The 17,871-nt window shown below is 36.8% G+C and overlaps 1 protein-coding gene across 5 annotated transcripts in view; it reads left to right on the top strand.

Annotated features, from left to right (window-relative positions):
- The window catches only part of SPIRE1 (spire type actin nucleation factor 1), a 125,442-nt gene that overhangs the window by 9,495 nt on the left and 98,076 nt on the right, over positions 1–17,871 (top strand). For all 5 annotated transcript variants that reach the window (XM_063396912.1, XM_063396905.1, XM_063396929.1 and 2 more), the window contains exon 2: positions 3,102–3,136. In XM_063396912.1, coding sequence (XP_063252982.1) covers positions 3,102–3,136 — 35 coding nt within the window. The remainder of the gene's footprint in view (positions 1–3,101; positions 3,137–17,871) is intronic.

Below are 17,871 nucleotides of genomic sequence, written 5' to 3'. Positions count from 1 at the left end.
CTTTTTGCATTTCAACAAGCTGAGTGAAAAATGATTAATTTTCCAAACCGTAGTTTGTTTATAAACTGAAGTTGTCAGTTAAAGTTATGCTGTTTACTAGTAATGAATGCATTAGCTTCAGTTTGAAAACTGTCATGGAAAATTACTGTTGAATATTTTTTTGGCAGTAAGAGTGGTAAAAATGCTGCACACACAGATGAATTTCTAGTTGAATGGTTCCGAAGTCTGGAAAAGTCTGCATTTATGTTAAGAATCACTAGCTGAAATAGTTTTTTAAGGCTTTACCTGTTTACCAGAGAAGCACTTTATCCTGCTTCCAGACAGGGACTATTCTATGACTTGTGTGGAATATTTTTTTTCTCCCATGCTAATGAAGGGAGTGTGACCCTTAGGCTACATTTATGAGTTACTGCTTTTTCAGTTATGTCAGCTGAAGAGAGAAGACATTTCTACTCCCAGCCAGTATAGATAAAGCCAGTATAAATAAATTGGCTTGAGGGGGCCATATAAAAGCAAATTCATTTCATTCTTGATAGATGCATGTGAGTGCATCAACAGTATTGTTAATGATCTCTTCAGAAATGTAGTAAATTCCCAGTGGAGGGAGTCCACAAGTGACTGTGAACAGCTTTGGGAAATCTGCTTAGTGTATAGCTCAGGGTACAGAGGCATATGGAATGGTTAATAATTACCATAATGCAGTGTATATGAAATTGTTGTAAGCCAGTCTCTTGCACCAGCTAGGATATGGTCTGGGTGCATGAAAGACTTCTTATTCCCCCTTCCTACCCCAGCACGTGCACTCATGACAACACTATGGGGTTTTAAAATGCTGGTGTAAACAGGAATAAATAGTCATGTTTAATAACAAAAAAACACTCCAGAGTGCTTTCCTTTTCCTTGAGGAATAGCTTTCATGGAAGTTTATCAAAGGAGCTGCAAGATAGGTTTCTTGCTGATACTTTTAAGAAATTCAAATTTCATCTTTCTTGTTTTGGTCTGGCTGATTTATTTATTTTCTGTGCTTCAGGACTTGTTTGGGACTTCTGCTAAAGGAATGTTCATAGGATCTCAGCACTGCTGTGAGGTGCAGCAGTGAGTACTTGGTGCTCCTTAGAGGATCTGGGGGACAACTTGGCTCCTGTTCCCTTAGACCACAGGAGATGCAAATCCAGATATTTTAAACTATCAGGGATTGCAAACATCAGTGGCCTACTGTATGCGTTGTATTGCTATAGGTTTAAAATTAGTACTTTTTAATGAAGTAGTATTTTTTTTTAAAGTAGTGTCTTTTTAAAGTATGTGCTTTTTTTTCCCCCTGTCTTGACTACATTTCTCTGAATTAATCTTGTATCATCTTGTATCAGAAAGATACATTGTTTTGGTCATCTGTCATTTGATTTCACAAAAGTATCCCCTAATACTAATAAATCTGCTAATAATCCTAGCATTTCAGTATTCATTCTCAGTAAACATTCTCAGTAAATTTCTCCTGTTTATAGTTTGTAACAGTCACACGAATATTACCATTTTAAGCACCAAAAAATCTCTTATGTGGATCCGAAAGTGAATGAACCTGAGGTACCAGTCCTTTTGAAAAGATAATATGCAATGCAAAAGGCTTTTTAAGTCACTCTTCTGCACTTGGTTTGGAAGTCAGACACCAGTGCTAAGCATTAGCTTGCTTTGGCAACAGTTCAAAAGGAAAGTAAACAACTTTCACTTGGTAGATTGTTGTTCCCTATTCACTCAGGATAAATTTAACCTTTAGTTTCAAAGGGAAGGTGACCAGTTCAGTATGAAATTTCAGGTCTTTTCTGTGCAGGTGACTCTTCCCAGAGCTGAGTGTTTTGCATGCAGTTCACATTTGTCATATGAAGTCAGTGCGATCACTCCTCTGTGCAAACACTGTGCAGCCACTTGGTTGAGCTTCCTTGGGCTTGTCAGCCAGTCTGATAAAACAGTCCTTCCACTCATAGGTACAAATCACAGGCTTTTCCAAACTACTCAGTAAATCCTTCCTAATCATCACCTGAATATGTGCTGTTAGAGTATGCACTGTCAAGCAAAAGCATCCTGTCCTAGTTTTTGAGTACGTGAGGTGTCACAATTATGTCATGTGTTTTGTAGGCTCTATGAAATTGGGTCCAAAGCTGCAGTTCTAGGCAGCATTATTTCAACAATAAAATGCATTACTGGTCATGGCTAATTGTGTGACTGCAATAAAGTGGAAAAGCGAAAACAAAAAGTGTAAAATTTTATGTGTTTTGAAATAAAAATATTGGGTAGATCCCCTTTCAAATGGATGGATTTCTGTGGAACAATTAACTTTCTTGAATAAATTTTTTCCAGCAGGAAATTATTTTGTCAGGATTCCTTCACCCTACTTTGACAAGGATTATTAATACAAAATTATAAACTTGCTGCTTTTAGTGACATGATACTTTCCTAATTCACTGTGAAATTTCAGTCTTCTTTTTGCTAAGCTGTCAAGCCACTTTGGTATAAAACTGTTTTTTGCTTCAGAAAATTGAGATTTCACTTTAATGAAACAGTTCAGAAACTTAATTTTTTTTATTATACAAATTCCAAGTTGATGTTTTTGAACTCAGAGGAAATGCAAAAATTGACAAATGGGACTTACAAAAATAGTACAGAAATGTTTTAACTTTAATTTACTTGAACTTCATATTTCTGTTGAACTCTTTGAAATCCCAGAAGTATCAGATGAAAGAGTGGCTTTTCCCTAGTTTATGAATTAATGCTGCTTATTCTCTTGAAATTTGCTACTGCTCAATTTAAGCCAACATGTTCTCATGTTCCCTCCATGGCCAAACATCAATCATACAATTTAAATAATAATGCCAGGCATTAAAGACACATCTTTTTAAAAGCCAGTATTGTAAAGGATCCAAATAAAAGGGGTAGGGCCTTTTTGTTGCTAATACCATGATGAATATATAATAAAAGCATTATTGAAATGTGTGATTCAAGTAAGACAAGGAATACTTGGCAATAACTCAAAAAAGTCACTCAACTTTTTAGTTGTGTTCTTCCATTGTCTCTTACTTTATCTGAAAATGTCTTTTTTTCTCTTACAGATAAATCAGGCCGTTTACACTGCACAGAAATGGAGGTAAGAGAAGTACTTTGTGTTCTCTGTTAGTGCTGATTTAGCTCAGCTCTTTTTCATTAACTTATAGTGTAGATGTAGTGTACTTACAGTGTGGAGTTATCATTGCAAAGTTGTGCCATTTATTGTATTTATGACTTTCACTGGTAGCTGATAAGCATGTCTTAACATGGGATATTTAGTCTCATGTTTGAAAATACAGGAAAGAAAGGCTGTGTGGTTTTTCAAAACCAAGATTAAAGATTTGCGATGCCGCCAGTGTAATCTCATTTGATATTAATCTCTTTAAAACATATGTGTATTTTCAAGAATATTTAATGTAGGTAATTTCTGTTGGATAAATTATTCTGTTAAATTTACTTTAGAAAGGATTAATTGGCCATGAAATAAATACTTAGTGTTTATGGAATGGCTTGGGTATTTTTTACAACCTGAGAATTTGGATGGAAGCAGAGAATACAAGTGATCTCAGGGTTGTTTGTTCTTTTAAAAGCATCCTGATTTCAGATACTTTTGATATGACCTTTAATTTATCACTTGGTAATGTTTTGGAGTCCAAGAAATATTGTTGTGTGTCTTGCTGGGGTAGCAATAGAAACACAAATCCATTTAAATCGGATTTATATCTTGACCATTATTTGAATCTGAATTTTTGATACTAAACTGTGATGAGTGTTGTAATTGTTTTATATGTCAGATTCATAGATTTAATCCAAGACTGAATGCAGAACTAAGTAGAATATCTAGTTGAACACGATGTGGGCTCACAGTCTACTTTTTATTATCATACAGAGTAAATAATACAGTCTACTCAAATAAACTTTTCCAGCAATAAAAACAGTTTCTGTGTGTCCTTTGCAGGGCAGCCTTTTTCTCACTGCCTTTGAACTTTCTTTGAAATGTAAAACCGAGTTTTCACTTCAACTGTTCCATCCGTACCTCAGGCTGAGCCTGGAGATGGGACAAGTGGTGGAGCATCTTAATTGGCGGCTTGTCAGCGTTCTCATCAATAATATATGTGAAAAGTGACAAAGTACTGTTACCAAGTGGTTTATTCATAGATAAACTGTGCATGATGATGGCTGGTTATAAAGACAAAATGAAGGGCCAGCTATTCAACTACAGATGGTAAAAAGCTAAGGCTATCCAGGTTTTTTCAAGTATTAATAATAATAATAAAACCAGAATTGTTCTTTCTGCAGGAATTAGTGGAAGGAGTTTCAACTATTAATAATAATAATACAACCAGAATTGTTCTTTCTGCAGGAATCAGTGTAAGGAGTAATTCATAACAGATGGAGTACAGAAATTGGAAGGAGGCACATTTATTGCTTTGTGTGGTTTAGTTTAAACAAATGCATCCTGCATTTGTTTCAGGATTTGCAAAATCTCAGTTCACAAATCTAGTGCCTTATTTACAAATTTTAATCTAGTGCAGCATATGCTTTGCATAGTAAATATCTCAAACCAAGACAGTTTACAATTTTGCTTTGTGTTTTTTAAAAGGAAGGCAAAGGCCCTAACACTAAAAATACAGATAGTAAGCCACTGTTAAAATGTTTTTAACAAAACATAAAATACTTCATTTTGAGAAAATAGAAGTGTTTTTGTTCAAATGAAAATGCTAGTAAGAGTCAATTCAATATGCTATATTTTGTCTTCCATAGGAAAAGAGTTTTCTAATTTTGATCTTCTGAATGTATATTTGTTGATAGTTGAAAAGCAGATTGGAGCTTCCCATGAGACAGAGGCTTCATTTTAAATTGTCTCTAATAATCAGCACTGTGACCATTAGCATATTGACTCTTCTCTTTATCTTTGTCATTTTGAAGGAGGCTGTGAAGGAGTCAGTAGCTTTTTCCTTCTCCAAAATTCCTTTGGGGTTGCCATGTTAGACTTGAAATTGATGATGTTTGTGTTTTTCAGAACTAGGAATTCAGCAGAGACAGCTCATCTCAGTTTTTTTGATTCCTGTGGAAGAGAGTGTAGCCTAAATGAACATACTAGGATATGTGAGAAACTTCTTAAAATCTTAACAAATAACAATGATAACCTTTTTTTGCAAAACATCCTGCAAACTATCCAGAATTGGGACACGTTTTATTTCAAGCCAGCAATATGAGTGGTGTGTCAAGTTCAGAGTCCAGGTACCACAGCCATAATAGGAGGATGGGAGTAAGGAATAAAGTGACCTTGTTTAATCTGCACCTGCCTGTAACTCTGTTATGTACATAATGATAGCGCTCCTTAGTCATCTCAGCCGAGGTGGTGAAATTATATAAAATATGCCAGCCTCATTTGTAAATATTTAGTGCTCATATAGAAAGTATTCCGTGAATGCAAAGTGATTCATATGTAGGAGGGTTTAATTGCCATCTCTTTGAAAAGACCCACCTCAGTGAGCACAGGCGTGTTGTGATTAATGCAGTTAACCGGGACATGCGCTAACACAGACACACGCAACCTCTCACGTTGTTGGAGTCAGAAGGGAATTAAACAGCTTGTCCCAAACAATGGTGAATAAATTACTCAACACCATTCAGTCCGAGTCAAATCACAGAAGGAATCAGTTGTAGAAATGTTTTGGGGTGCCTGTGTGCTGTCTATGCAAATTCTATTCATGAGTGCTCAGTATCTATTAAAAATCTTCACCTACAGTGAAAATCACAGTACTTGTCTGTGGAGCTCATTCTTTTTAACCTTTTCATTGAAATCTTGAAGCATTGACTGTATCCTAGATAAAAATTCAGGGGAATAAATATACAGGTTATAAGAGTACAGTGTTCACTGTCATACAAAGGAGAATATACCTGTTAGTTCAGTGTATTGATGCAAATAAAATTAACCACCTCTCTCATGCAGATGGAAATGAGAACAGGTATTTAATAGCACAGAATGTTAGGATTTCAAAAGAGGTGTCATAATTTTCCATTAAAAGCCATGCTTACTTGGATTAAAGTCTGTTACCTGCTCATAATTCAAATAGTGTAAAATGTGTATTTAGCATATGGTAATATCTAGGGTTCATATTTTTATTCTTGTTGAGTGTAAACAAAAGTAACATTCTGATTGAAGAGTAATTGCTGCAGCAAGCAATCTTTGTCATGCACAGCAATAATCACTTTGTTCTCCTTCCTGAGCATTAACCTTATGGTGACAAGGGAGAACAAATGTCACTGCACAGAGGACAGGCAAAAATGTTTGAGAATAATTTCTTTTAGTAAAATATAAATGTGTGTAACTTCCATCAAAATAAGTTTTCATTATGTACTGAAAAAATAAATGTCTCTCTGAATGCTTGGTTATAAATCTGGTAATTCTATGAAAGCTTTTGATTCCATGTGCTTTTAAGAGGAAAATTAACAAGAGCTCAGAATTGCCTTCTAGAAACCAAAGCAGAATTATGCATCTTTTCTTGCAAGCATTAATTTGTGCTTGAGCGTTACGTGGCAGTTCTGATAAGTGAAGCACTCATCCCTTGCTGATGGAATTATCTCACAGGGAAGCTGCACTCCAGCCTTTGAGGGACCTGTTATTTTAGATACCTGAAAGCCCATTATGCTTGTTCATTGATGTGGGGGTTCTGTGGCAGTCAGTCTGACCTCCTGATTTTCCTGAAATACTCCATAGTCGCCAAGAAGCAGCTTAACAGACACTTAATTAAATAACAAATGCACAAAAACATAGAGTTTAGGTTTTGATCTTTAGTGTTTTGTAATGAGCTGCTTTTTCAAGAGGAGCTTTTTTTTTTTTTGTAATTTGTATAAGTTTCTAGTGCACCAGGAGGAGATTGATCTTGGAGAAAAATGGATTTCTGATGTTTACTTGCTATAAGCTTGACACATTGCCCTTCTCATTCAGCAGTTTCATGGGAATACACAGCAAATATTGGGCTGGAGAACTAATAATGTATTTGACTAAGCTGATTTAGTGGTAGTCAAATCCTGCCATCTGCCCAGAGTCCTCTAAGAGAATTCAGCTGTTCCTTGTAAAGGCTTTGCAATTTTGCAGTATATGATGTGCCTTTATTAATCTACACGCCCTGAAGTCACACAGGATTTATGATGAAATCTCCATTCCAGTGATACCACTGATAAACCTTTCAGTCAACTGGGGAAGAGTCCAGAGGCAGTTTCACCCTTTGGTCTTCTGACAATTTCAGATAATGGATGTGGAAAAATAAGTCTTACAGTAGCTTGGGCCCTTCCAGGGAACATCTTGCCTGCAAAACCCACAAAAAAGAGAACACAGAGCATGAAGTCAAGTGGTGTTGGTGTTTATTTGGTGTTTTGGGGGGTTGCTTTTGGTGGTTTTTTTTTTTTTTGGCTTTTGGTAACTACAGAATTCCCTTTTTTTCATGGAATGAGATGGAAAAGTCTGCAACTATAGATTATATGACTCTGAAAGAGGACTCAGAGTTTTGGAAGAATAAGATAATTTTTGTAGCTCTTTAGTTTTTGCAGAATTTTTTCTATATAAATTCTATTAAATTGTGCTTGAGAAGATACCCATCTAATCAGAGACATGCTGACATACCTATGGCAGCAATCAGATGTACTCATTGATAGCTGTCATATTAATTAGCTTTAAGGTGCTGGTTTTTGGGTAAACCAGTGCCGGTGGATGTGTTTGCCTGTCTGTTCAGACCAAGAGACTAATTTGATTGCTCATTCAAACTGCTAGGAAAAATTAAGCTGTAGATGTTTGCATGCCGACAATTTAACAGCCCTTTGTGTTGTCCTTCTTTGCTGTTCTGTATAATAAAAGACAAGTTTAGACTATCACTATGAAATAAGAATGCTGTGTCTCATATTTTTTTTTTCTGCTAAATCTCTTGAAGCCTTCTGAGATCATGTGACATTTTTCTATGAACTCTGCCACTTAGGAATTTTCTGTTAGAGATGCTGTGTTTTCCTACCTCTGTAATTTCCAAAAAGTTAATAGTTAAAGCACAATAACCCAAGGAGTATGCATTCCGTAGATGAATAAAAGTGGGTAATAGTGTGGTTGCAGGGAGGGAGTTCTTTGCAATGCTGAAACTGAGAAAAAATACACCCTGGAGTTCAGTAAGTTCAGTTTCAGTGATAAGTTTGTCCTGATAGCATTAGCTTTTGGATCTGTAGGGGCCAAACTGCAACTCAACCCCTAGTCCTGAATGTCTGTATTCACTCAGAAGTTCAACATCCACAATATAAGAACTGCAGGAGATACACAGGTGATGAGAATAAAATGTATAAAATGGAGGTTAAATGACAGATGAAAAGCATACAAAGCAGTTCAGTCTCTGAAGATTTCCTGTTGTTTACAGCTCTTCTTTCCCTGCACCACTTCAGTCCACACAGTGCTTACGCTCGCAGTGATGAATTTAGGAATACTGAATAGGTTCAGTTTGGTATTTGATTTTTGGGAAGCCAAGGAAAATGAGACTTTAGTGCATTTTCAGGTTTTTTTCAAAAACAAGGAGCACATTAGTGGGCTGGTTAAGTATCTTAATGTAATATTGTGTTCATTTTTTGCTGCATTTTTTCTTCCATATTCTACTGAAGTGGGTATTCATGGTGTTTCATGAAGAACATTGGAATATTTTCTTTCTTTCTTTCTTTCTTTCTTTTTTTTTTTTTTTTGTCAAATGTTATGGTCTCACTGGATAATTAAATCATCTTAAGAGAGAAAGTCACTCAAGTAGATTTTTTGTCTGTTTCTAATTGATGTTTAATTTTTTTACATTTCTGTGTGGCTGGGTTTAGAAGCTCTCTAACATAAAGTTCCTTGAAAAATCTAAGCAGCATTATTTCAGTAATAACATGCATTACTGGCCATGGCTAATTTTAACATAGCTAAGATAGCCTAATTGCTTGTTAATCAATTTTGAATTTGGTCAGTTGTCAAAGAAGACAGGAACTCAAGGGAACTAAACACTTGATTTCACTTCAGCAGTTCAGTTACCAGGCACTGGTTTCCCAATTTAAAAGCAAATGTTTTAAATTTAGCCATTAAGAAGATGAAATAAGGATTGAAGACAGTATCAGTAAGTTTGTTTTCAGAATGTGAAGATATTTAAAGTGAGAAAAACAGTTATTTATGAATAAGGTGAATCCAGAATGCTCCCACCTACTTTGTTTAATACACATGCTCTTATTTCAAGTGATAACTTACTAACATTGAGTCATTCTAACATTCCTTCTTTGAATGCACTTAGAAATATTGATCTAGTTTATCTAAAAAATACTTGTATGAAGTAGATAATGTTTGAACATTTAAATTCTTGTTAGTCACCTGATCCTTCAGACCCCTAGTAATTTATACTTAAGAAAATAGCAAATCTTTATGAAAGGCTTTTTTTTTAAATGTAGCTTTAGCTGATCTACCGCAGATGAACACGTGGAAGTTTTAATGAAGAAATAGACAGTGCTGTTAATCTATGTTTGGTCTTCAATCTCTCCTGCTGCCTTCTGTTGTTTTGTCTCTCTGCTGGAAGCAAGCAGAACTGCTGTCCTCTGGTTGTGAACATGAAGCAGCTGCATTTATTGCAAGAGAAGGGAGGAGAAATGTGGTGTCCTTCACAAAATTTCTAAAGTTTATTCAGGGAAAGTACTAAGAGTAAAGCTTAGTTGAAATTTTAGTAAGATATGCATTTTTAGTAGGTCAATAACAGGGCAAGTCATGGTGGTTTGTTCAGAAATTCCTTTTAACGCTGTCTTCAAGCATTCAAATATCATAAGGCTTAGTTGTATACAGTGAGATCAGCAGAAAACAATCTGTTGAAAATAACATGGGGGTTTTTTATTAGTTTCTGGGGTTTAGTTAATACATACCCAAATAACTATATTTTTTTTCTTCGCACTTCTATGACTAAATGTTTTTCTTCACATGAACATTTAACATGTAGCTTTTTTATCTAAATCACTTGACCTGAGAAGCTGAGGCATTAAACAAAGCAAGAATTGCAGTCGAGTCGTGAGAGTGTGCAGCGCTGTGTGCTTTCCTTGGCAGAGAGGATCCCGAGTTGGTCTCGGGGCTCACTGAGGCAAGAGGGGGTTTTGTTAGTTCTGTACTTTCCTTTGTTTGACTCGACACAGTGCAATTCATTTGAGCTTTTGTTCCAGAGTGAACTTTATAGCAACTGGTAAGTTTCTGTGCTCCCCATGACCTACCAGTGTGAACATTTTCATCTTAAGCTGTTTGATTTTGTCTGCCAGTTACATGTCTGTAATGTCAATCACGGGAAGACAAAGCAAGCTCCAAGATTTCTTCTTAATACCATGAAGGAAAGAAAGATGTTCCATGCTGAACTGTTGGATTAGCCTTCAGTGTTGCTGTGTGCTGCAGCAGGTGAAGCAAAATACTTTTATTTACCAAAAGGAAAGGCAGAGGGTAAATTAAACACATGGATAAAATTAGACTAAATTCTAAATGTGTATTTCATCACGTTCCTGTCTTCTATTAACCAGTGGTAATTATGAAGCACCTGTAATGCTTTTAGTACTTCACCCTCAGCAAGAAGTGAAGGTTAAATAATTAACTAGGACAAGGCAAGCTGTTCACACTTAGTAGATTAACTCCTGCTTCATTTAAGAAAGTAGGGGTACTCTGTTAAATTGACAAGTTTTTCTCTTCTACCTATTAGAAAATTAGAATTTTCTCTTCTACCTATCCTTACCCTGATCTTGAAACACCCTTGTCAAGTCTCCCATCACAGTTTCTCACCTGTATTGCACCTTTACTTCCAGGTGTCCCTCTCCTGCTTTCTTCCAAAATCTTTTATAGTTAATTCATTAACTTCCTTTATTTCTGTTTCTCCTTAACCAAAAAGTTAATCATCTGCTTTTGCAGGTGTGTATGCAGGTGTGCCTCTGCACAATATTTGATGATTCTCAGTGTTGCTGAGATGACTCTTGGCTCCACATGTGTGCTTTCACAGATCTCTGCTTTTCTGCTTGTTTCTTCTGGTGGTCCTACTGGATGATGCACTGCTATCTGAATTGATTATTTTTCTGCTGTGTATTTCTCATTGTGTCTTTATCTTCCTCTGTTATCTGGATGTACGATACTAGCGTTATCTTTGACTTGCACCCTTTCTTTCCTTTCCTCCAGGTGCTTGCCAAATCCTTAATTGCTGTCTGCTAAAAGCACCCCTCTCTTCTCTGTTGCCAAGATGATAATTCAGGCTTTGTAATTTTGTATTGGGTTGTCTTGGCTAATGCAAACTGCCTGCCACCTACTCCATTCTTGGCAATGATGGGAATTATTTCTTCAAAGTTTTTTGAAAGACTCTCCTCTGGCTGCATTGTGGTTTTGGGATTGCCATATGTTGCTTTTTGCTTCACCTGTGACCTACACATTCAGGCAATCTTCTTGCTACTGTTGTAGATCTGAAGCAAACACTCACTGCATAGTAAACAAGTTGCTCCATCTGGTCTGTTTGTTTAGGAAGATGTGCCATGCATTGTTTCCTTTGAAGGGAAGCTCTTAAAAATGTTTCAGGGAACATAGATGAGAAAAACACACGTATTCTTTGACTACATATTTCAAACTCCTTCACTATTTGGTGATTGTGAATCAATACTGTCTTTTGAATATACTTTGTAGCATCTCAGATTACATTGTTTGTCTGAGCATGTTATCTGTCCCTAAATATTTGAGTATTTCACTTGTATTCTCAAAGTAAAAGTTCCATGCAATTCCTAAGTCTTCCTGAAGTTTTTCATGTCACTGGGCATGGAGAAAATAAATATGGTTGAAACTGCACGAAACAGTTAAATAATTGTGGTCTGTGGTCCTTGGCCACAATTTTGCCTTGTAATTTTCCAAAGAGCTGTTCTGCTTAATAGTTTTATATTGCTTGCTATTGGACTCTGCTTTAAATCTACAACTAGTAAGATACATAGAAAAATCGTTCTTTTCCCTTTTCTCCATTCTTTTTTTATCTGTCTATGCAGTGACAGAAATAATGTCCATAATGAACTTTGTTGGCCAGAATAATAAAATCCAGAATTACCTTATCCTAATAGGTTTAGCTTTCTTTGTCCAATTGAATGTACTCAAGGACTTTTGCTGTGATTTTATTTAATAAACAAATTTTTTATTATAGTGAATTTTTCTTCAAAATCCTGCCAGCTTCAAAATTTTTGTCAGCTGTCATTCAGATCTGGTAGAGAGAGCTAGTGCTGAATCTGAAGCTGGCTTTCTTTATGCAGAGTCTGGTGCTTGCATTGCACAGCATAAAGGGCATTGGAACAGTAACACTGTGTGCTTATGGAGAATCAGCTCTGTGGCTATGCCTGTAACATTTAAAGCATTGGCACTGGGAAAAATGTGTTGGAATGCTGTTTGTTTTTCATGTTTTGGACTCATTACTGGGTGAGGAATAAAAAGTCAATCTGTAAAACATAGGTAAGGGTTGGTATATAAGACAAAGGAAGAAAAACATCCCATTGTGATGGGGAGAGTTTTACCACTTAATTAGAGGCATTATACCAAAATTTTCAATTTATAGTACTTCATTCTCTTACAGAAGGAAAACGTTTGTTTAAAAGTTAAGAGCTCTTATCCCTGGACTCCCAGCTTTCTGGAGTGTTGCCTGCCTGCAGCTCTCAGATACTTTAGATGATTTCTATGTCTCATTATGCTAGTTATATATGCAAATGTAGTAGTAGACTTCACAGTTAAAACCCAGACCAGGAGTTGGTGATGAACTTGTGGTTCTGTGAGTCACCCCAGTGACGTAATTATATGGACTCTAAAACAGACAAGAGAAATATTTTGGTGGGAGAAAATCAATATTCTCATTTTAGAGAAAGAAAATCTAAGTTTGAAGACATCAGGCAGATTGCCTGGTGTGACATTTGAACTACATGGTGCAGCCAGCATAGGATCTAGAATGTTTAAGCCTTAATCACAAACCCCAAGATCTTTCTTCAGATTTAAAAAACTACCCAAAATAACAAGCCCATTACTTTACTGCTCCCTCGAGAGACATTTCATCAAGATAACTGGGAATTTACTTTCAGGCTAGGCTATTTTTTATTTCCTGTGTCAACTTCTTAAATAGTTTAGAATTCTATAAAAGTAGTAGCCCATTCTCTTTAAAAATAAATTTCTTATCTTTTGGTTTTATACATGTAGATGTTGGCATCCTAGTACAAATCAGACTTTTCTTTCTGTTCTTCCCTTTCTGGAAATAGATAAACTGAGTTTTGTTCCTACACTAATTTAGCTTACCCCTAAATTTCTTGTATACATTTCAGTCAGAAGAAGCATTTCGAAACAGGTATAGAATGTTTGGAAAAGGTAAAAGTGAACAGTTTCATGGAAGGAAAAAAGCAAACATGGGAAATTTGGAGTCATATTTGTGAATAAAGGTGTGAATAAAAGGAAATTATTCCAGTAATAAGGGATAAAAGCATCAAGAACTAATACAAAATAAGGAAACTTCTGTACTGCTGCGTTTGGAAAGGCAGTGAAACAAATGAGGCCTGTTGTCATTTAAATAATGGATTAAATAATATTTGGCTTTGCAGTGTGGTATTACGATAATAATAAGTAGTAGGACAAAGAACTTGAACAAAAAATTCTGTTAGAAGTGAGCAAGTTTGGGGTCCTAAGAATAGAATTTCATTTCACAAAATCTGCTTCAGAGGACTGGTATCATTTTTTTCTTGCACTTGTACCATGAACAAACATGTAATCATTAAATCTAGCCTGAACCGCACTGTGAACTTATAGTGTAAAACAGCATTTCTGTGTTGTTCTAGCATTTGATATGTCATATGGAAATACAAAGTGTCAGACTAATAAGATTCCATGCACTTTCCTATCAGTGGCTTGTCCTTTTGTTTTTGGAAAAGATGGCTTGTATATGTATGGAGATCTCGGTTCTTCAACCGTATGTCTGTGTGAATATCTAGATAAATGGATTTTAGCAGACAGTGGGTACTGCAGCAGATACACATACACAGTGTCTCACATTTCCTGGCATAGAAACTTGAACATTATGGATTAACAAACAGTTGCATTTGTATTTTTGTTGCATTGTTGTTCACCACTGATTGAATTTGTGTGACACTGGGGTTTTTGTTTGACATGGCCTATTACAGATTATATAAAGTGATTGTGAAAGCAAGTTTTCAAAAAGCTTTCTGAATAGAAGAAAGAAAAATGTTGGTTGCTGTGCTTTTCCCCTGTTTAATGGCTGCAGGAGCAAAGATCTAGTTAAGATCTTGCTAATGTCTAGTTAGGAGCATGCCCATCCCTCTCAGTAACCCAGTACAACAGGAACTATATATTATGTTTTTATGATTTGTTCTGTTGAAATTATCATGACTCACTTCTACTCTTTTACATCCCTTTCTCCCTTAAAATAATTATTTTCTAATTACTTTGCTTGTCGCCTCTCAGTGCCAGATCTCTTTAGCTCCTCCATAAATGAGGATCCCAGTCTGCACCTTTTTGTTTTGTTTTGTTTTAAATTTCTTTTAAATTGCTGCAATCTGCCTCCAAAGAACAGATTTCTCAAAGCATTCTTCTTGTCATCCACCCACACATGGAGTATCTCTGCTGCTCCAGAGAGTTCCAGTAACTAAGTGCAGTGCTGTCAGTGGATTCAAGTCCTACAAGGAGAGGAAGCACAGCCCACATCTGCAGAATCCTTCCTTGTAAAGGAGGTGGGTGACTGTCTAAACCATCTTGGCCCTGTTTGTGTTCCAGGCTAATGCCGTTGTTTCTCTCTTGACCCAGTTCTGCCATGGCCCCAGGGGCTGCAAATGGCAGAAGTGCTGAGCATCACAGTGCAGGATTTCATCTGCACATCTTATGAGGGTAAAAACAGTCTGAGCAAAAGAATCAGATATGAATGGATACAGCAAACAGTTGTCCTTAGCCACAAATCCTGCTAGATTCTGGTTGCCCTTAGCCTTGCAGTTTCTGCCATTGCACCTTCTGCCAACACCCCCAGCTGCAGAGTCAGGATTCCGAATTACAGTTGGCTCTCACAGGTGCTGTATCTCCCTTAACCCCTTGGGCCTGGCACTTGTTCTTGGCCTCTGACCTCCAGGACTCTTGTGGGTACTGTGTCCTCTTGACACTGAAGTGGAGGAATAACTCATGCTGCCGCAGTCCATTTTAGAGATACATCTACTGCACAAAGCCTCTAATTTACACAGCTCCTTCCGTTACAGTGGCTGACTTAAGAACGTCTTGGAGAATTTCTAGAGTCAAGAAAAACAGGCATTGTCCTTTTCCAGCCTGCAGAGAATACTCCTGGGTCATAAGATGCTAAACAATCTGATTCTTGTATCATGAGACTGAATGAGGGAACATCTTACTAAGTTTGTACCTTTGGCAATACTCACTAGTGTTTCTTTCAATAAAGTTGGGTTTAAGCACAATGTTATTTATGAGTGAATGTTGAAGATCCTGTGACAACTGTTCCTATACAGACAATTTGTGTTTTTCATGTGGATATGTAAAATTTATGAGCTTTATAACTTGCTCTAAATGTGAAAAATCGTCTTTTAACATTCATGGGTCTGAGCCCTTATCTCTCAGATTATCTCTCAGATTTTTTGTCTCCGCTGTGGAGTGAGTAACTGTGGAGGTTGGCCACTCTACTCAAATCCTTTTGACATGGCTAATGTGTTATGCCAAGACAGATTCTATTAGCTGTGGTCATGTTGGCATTGCTGATTGCTGTTTATTTCATGAGCCTTAGCTGCATTAGAGTTGATGTTGGGAAGGTTTCCAGCACTGACTTCTTCAGCATGGGCACCAGGAGCTCTGCAGCTTCATTAACTGTGTGGCATTGCTGATGACTCTGGCAGCAGTGCTGTTTGCCAGGGGCTGTGCAGGGCTCTGGGTCACTGCATGCATGAAGGCCTCTGCATTTTAATGCCTGTGTGTTTATTTGTGAGACGGGGCTTGAAATCAGCCAAAGTTACAATGTTAGGGAATCACAGAATGATATATTTAGGAGGGACATTTGAAGTGACCTCTGGTCATCTAAATGTGGCTGACAAGGACCTTGCCTATCTGCATCCAGGGCTGGACATCCCACAACCTCTTCAGGAAATCTGCTCCTCATTCACCACCCTCCTTGAGAAGAACACATATACAGACAGCCACCCACCCAAACATAGAAAAATAACTTCTGAGTGGTAGCTGTAGTTACTTGAAAATGTAATTCATGGGTATGAGTACATTTTTTCTGTCTTGTCTTTAATCTACCACCACTTGTTTTGAATTGCAGGTTGAGAAATACTGAGGGCATGGAGGTTAGTGCTCAGAGCAGAGCATTGATGTGGCACCACAACATGAAAAACAAAGACATGAGGTCTTGGAGTAGTTGAAGCTAAAGACAACGAGTGATCTTATTTAAATTTTGCATTATTATTACTATTTTCTGGATACAGAGCTCATATTTTATCATGCATAGCAAGCAAACCACATAGGAGTCTTTGTATGTTTTTAATTTTATTTGTTTTCATCATGGTGAAATAGCACACAAACGAAAGCAGAGTGGACACATCGGTGTTTCCTGTGAGGAGCAGTAGGGTATTGCTTGCTTTGCAGGCATGTACAACAACATCAGGGGTTACTGTGGGTTGCACAAGGGAAAAATGAAGTGAGGCTTGGTAGCTTTTTGTTCAGTGGGTATGGTAAGCAGATATGTGCTCATTTTGAATATGTAAATATCTGGGGTGGGATGAAACAATTCCTCTTTAAGTGAAATGATGATTTCAAGAGTCATAGAACCTTGTGACTGATCACAAGTTCTAGAAGAAACTTCAGTTCACTGAACTTAATGTTACTTACGTAAAGTTTGTTGTTACTTAATGAGTCTTATGGATTGTAACATTTAAAATACCCAACACATGTTCCCATAATGTAGCCACTTATAAATGTTATTAAATGATCTTAAAAAGACTGTTAGGCTGTTTTTGTTATTAGAGAGCTAGATATATTTCATTTTCTGATTTAGATTGTATCACTGTTTACCTGCAGTGAAGCCAGTGATGAAATGCTTTCCAAGCATATGAGCCTGGACAGTTTCTACATAAACTGAGATCTCTCTCTGAATCCTGGATCTTTTTCTCTTTGTTGTATATATCCCTTTTTCTTCCCACCTGGATGTCCCAAATTTAGATAGATCTTTGGCAGGGATTATTTGTATAGATTTTATATACCTGACATTATTTAATGTTTCTTATAGAAATGCAGCTGCCTAACTACAAGTAACATGCTATAAACCTTTTGCTCATATATATGCCTATACAAATAATTCCATTTTAGAATAAGAAGGCTGCAAGATAACCAAGTATTTCCCAGATAGATATTAGTAATGTTTTCTTAGCTGCTCATTTTGTTAAACCAGTCTAAACATATGCTGTTTGAAACACTTTGGTGATTTGTTTGCTCATGTTGTCGTAATGAAATAATTTATGTAAAAAAAAGACTAAGTCCTGTGTGTAAATCAATCCTTTTTATTGCTCCTTAAATGCTCTGAGTCAGGGTTATTTTAACTGTGCATTAGCCTCTTCAAGTATTTGATGGAAAGCAAGTTTGGTTGTTTTCCAGGTTCAGAGAGGAGAGAGAGGGAGTCTAACACATGGGAGTCCTGAAATGTTTTAATAGCTTGGAACGCCCACGCTGACCTCGCATAGGGAGATGAGGTGTCAGAGGCCGTGCAGGGAGGTTTTAGGGAGGAGGTGGAATTGTTGCCCTGGCCTCACAGGCTGCCAGCT

This window comes from Prinia subflava, chromosome 1 (assembly GCF_021018805.1).
Source record: "Prinia subflava isolate CZ2003 ecotype Zambia chromosome 1, Cam_Psub_1.2, whole genome shotgun sequence".
In the NCBI taxonomy this organism is placed as follows: Eukaryota; Metazoa; Chordata; class Aves; order Passeriformes; family Cisticolidae; genus Prinia; species Prinia subflava.
Note: the sequence above shows the minus strand (reverse complement) of the source record. Positions and strands in the feature narration are given on the sequence as shown.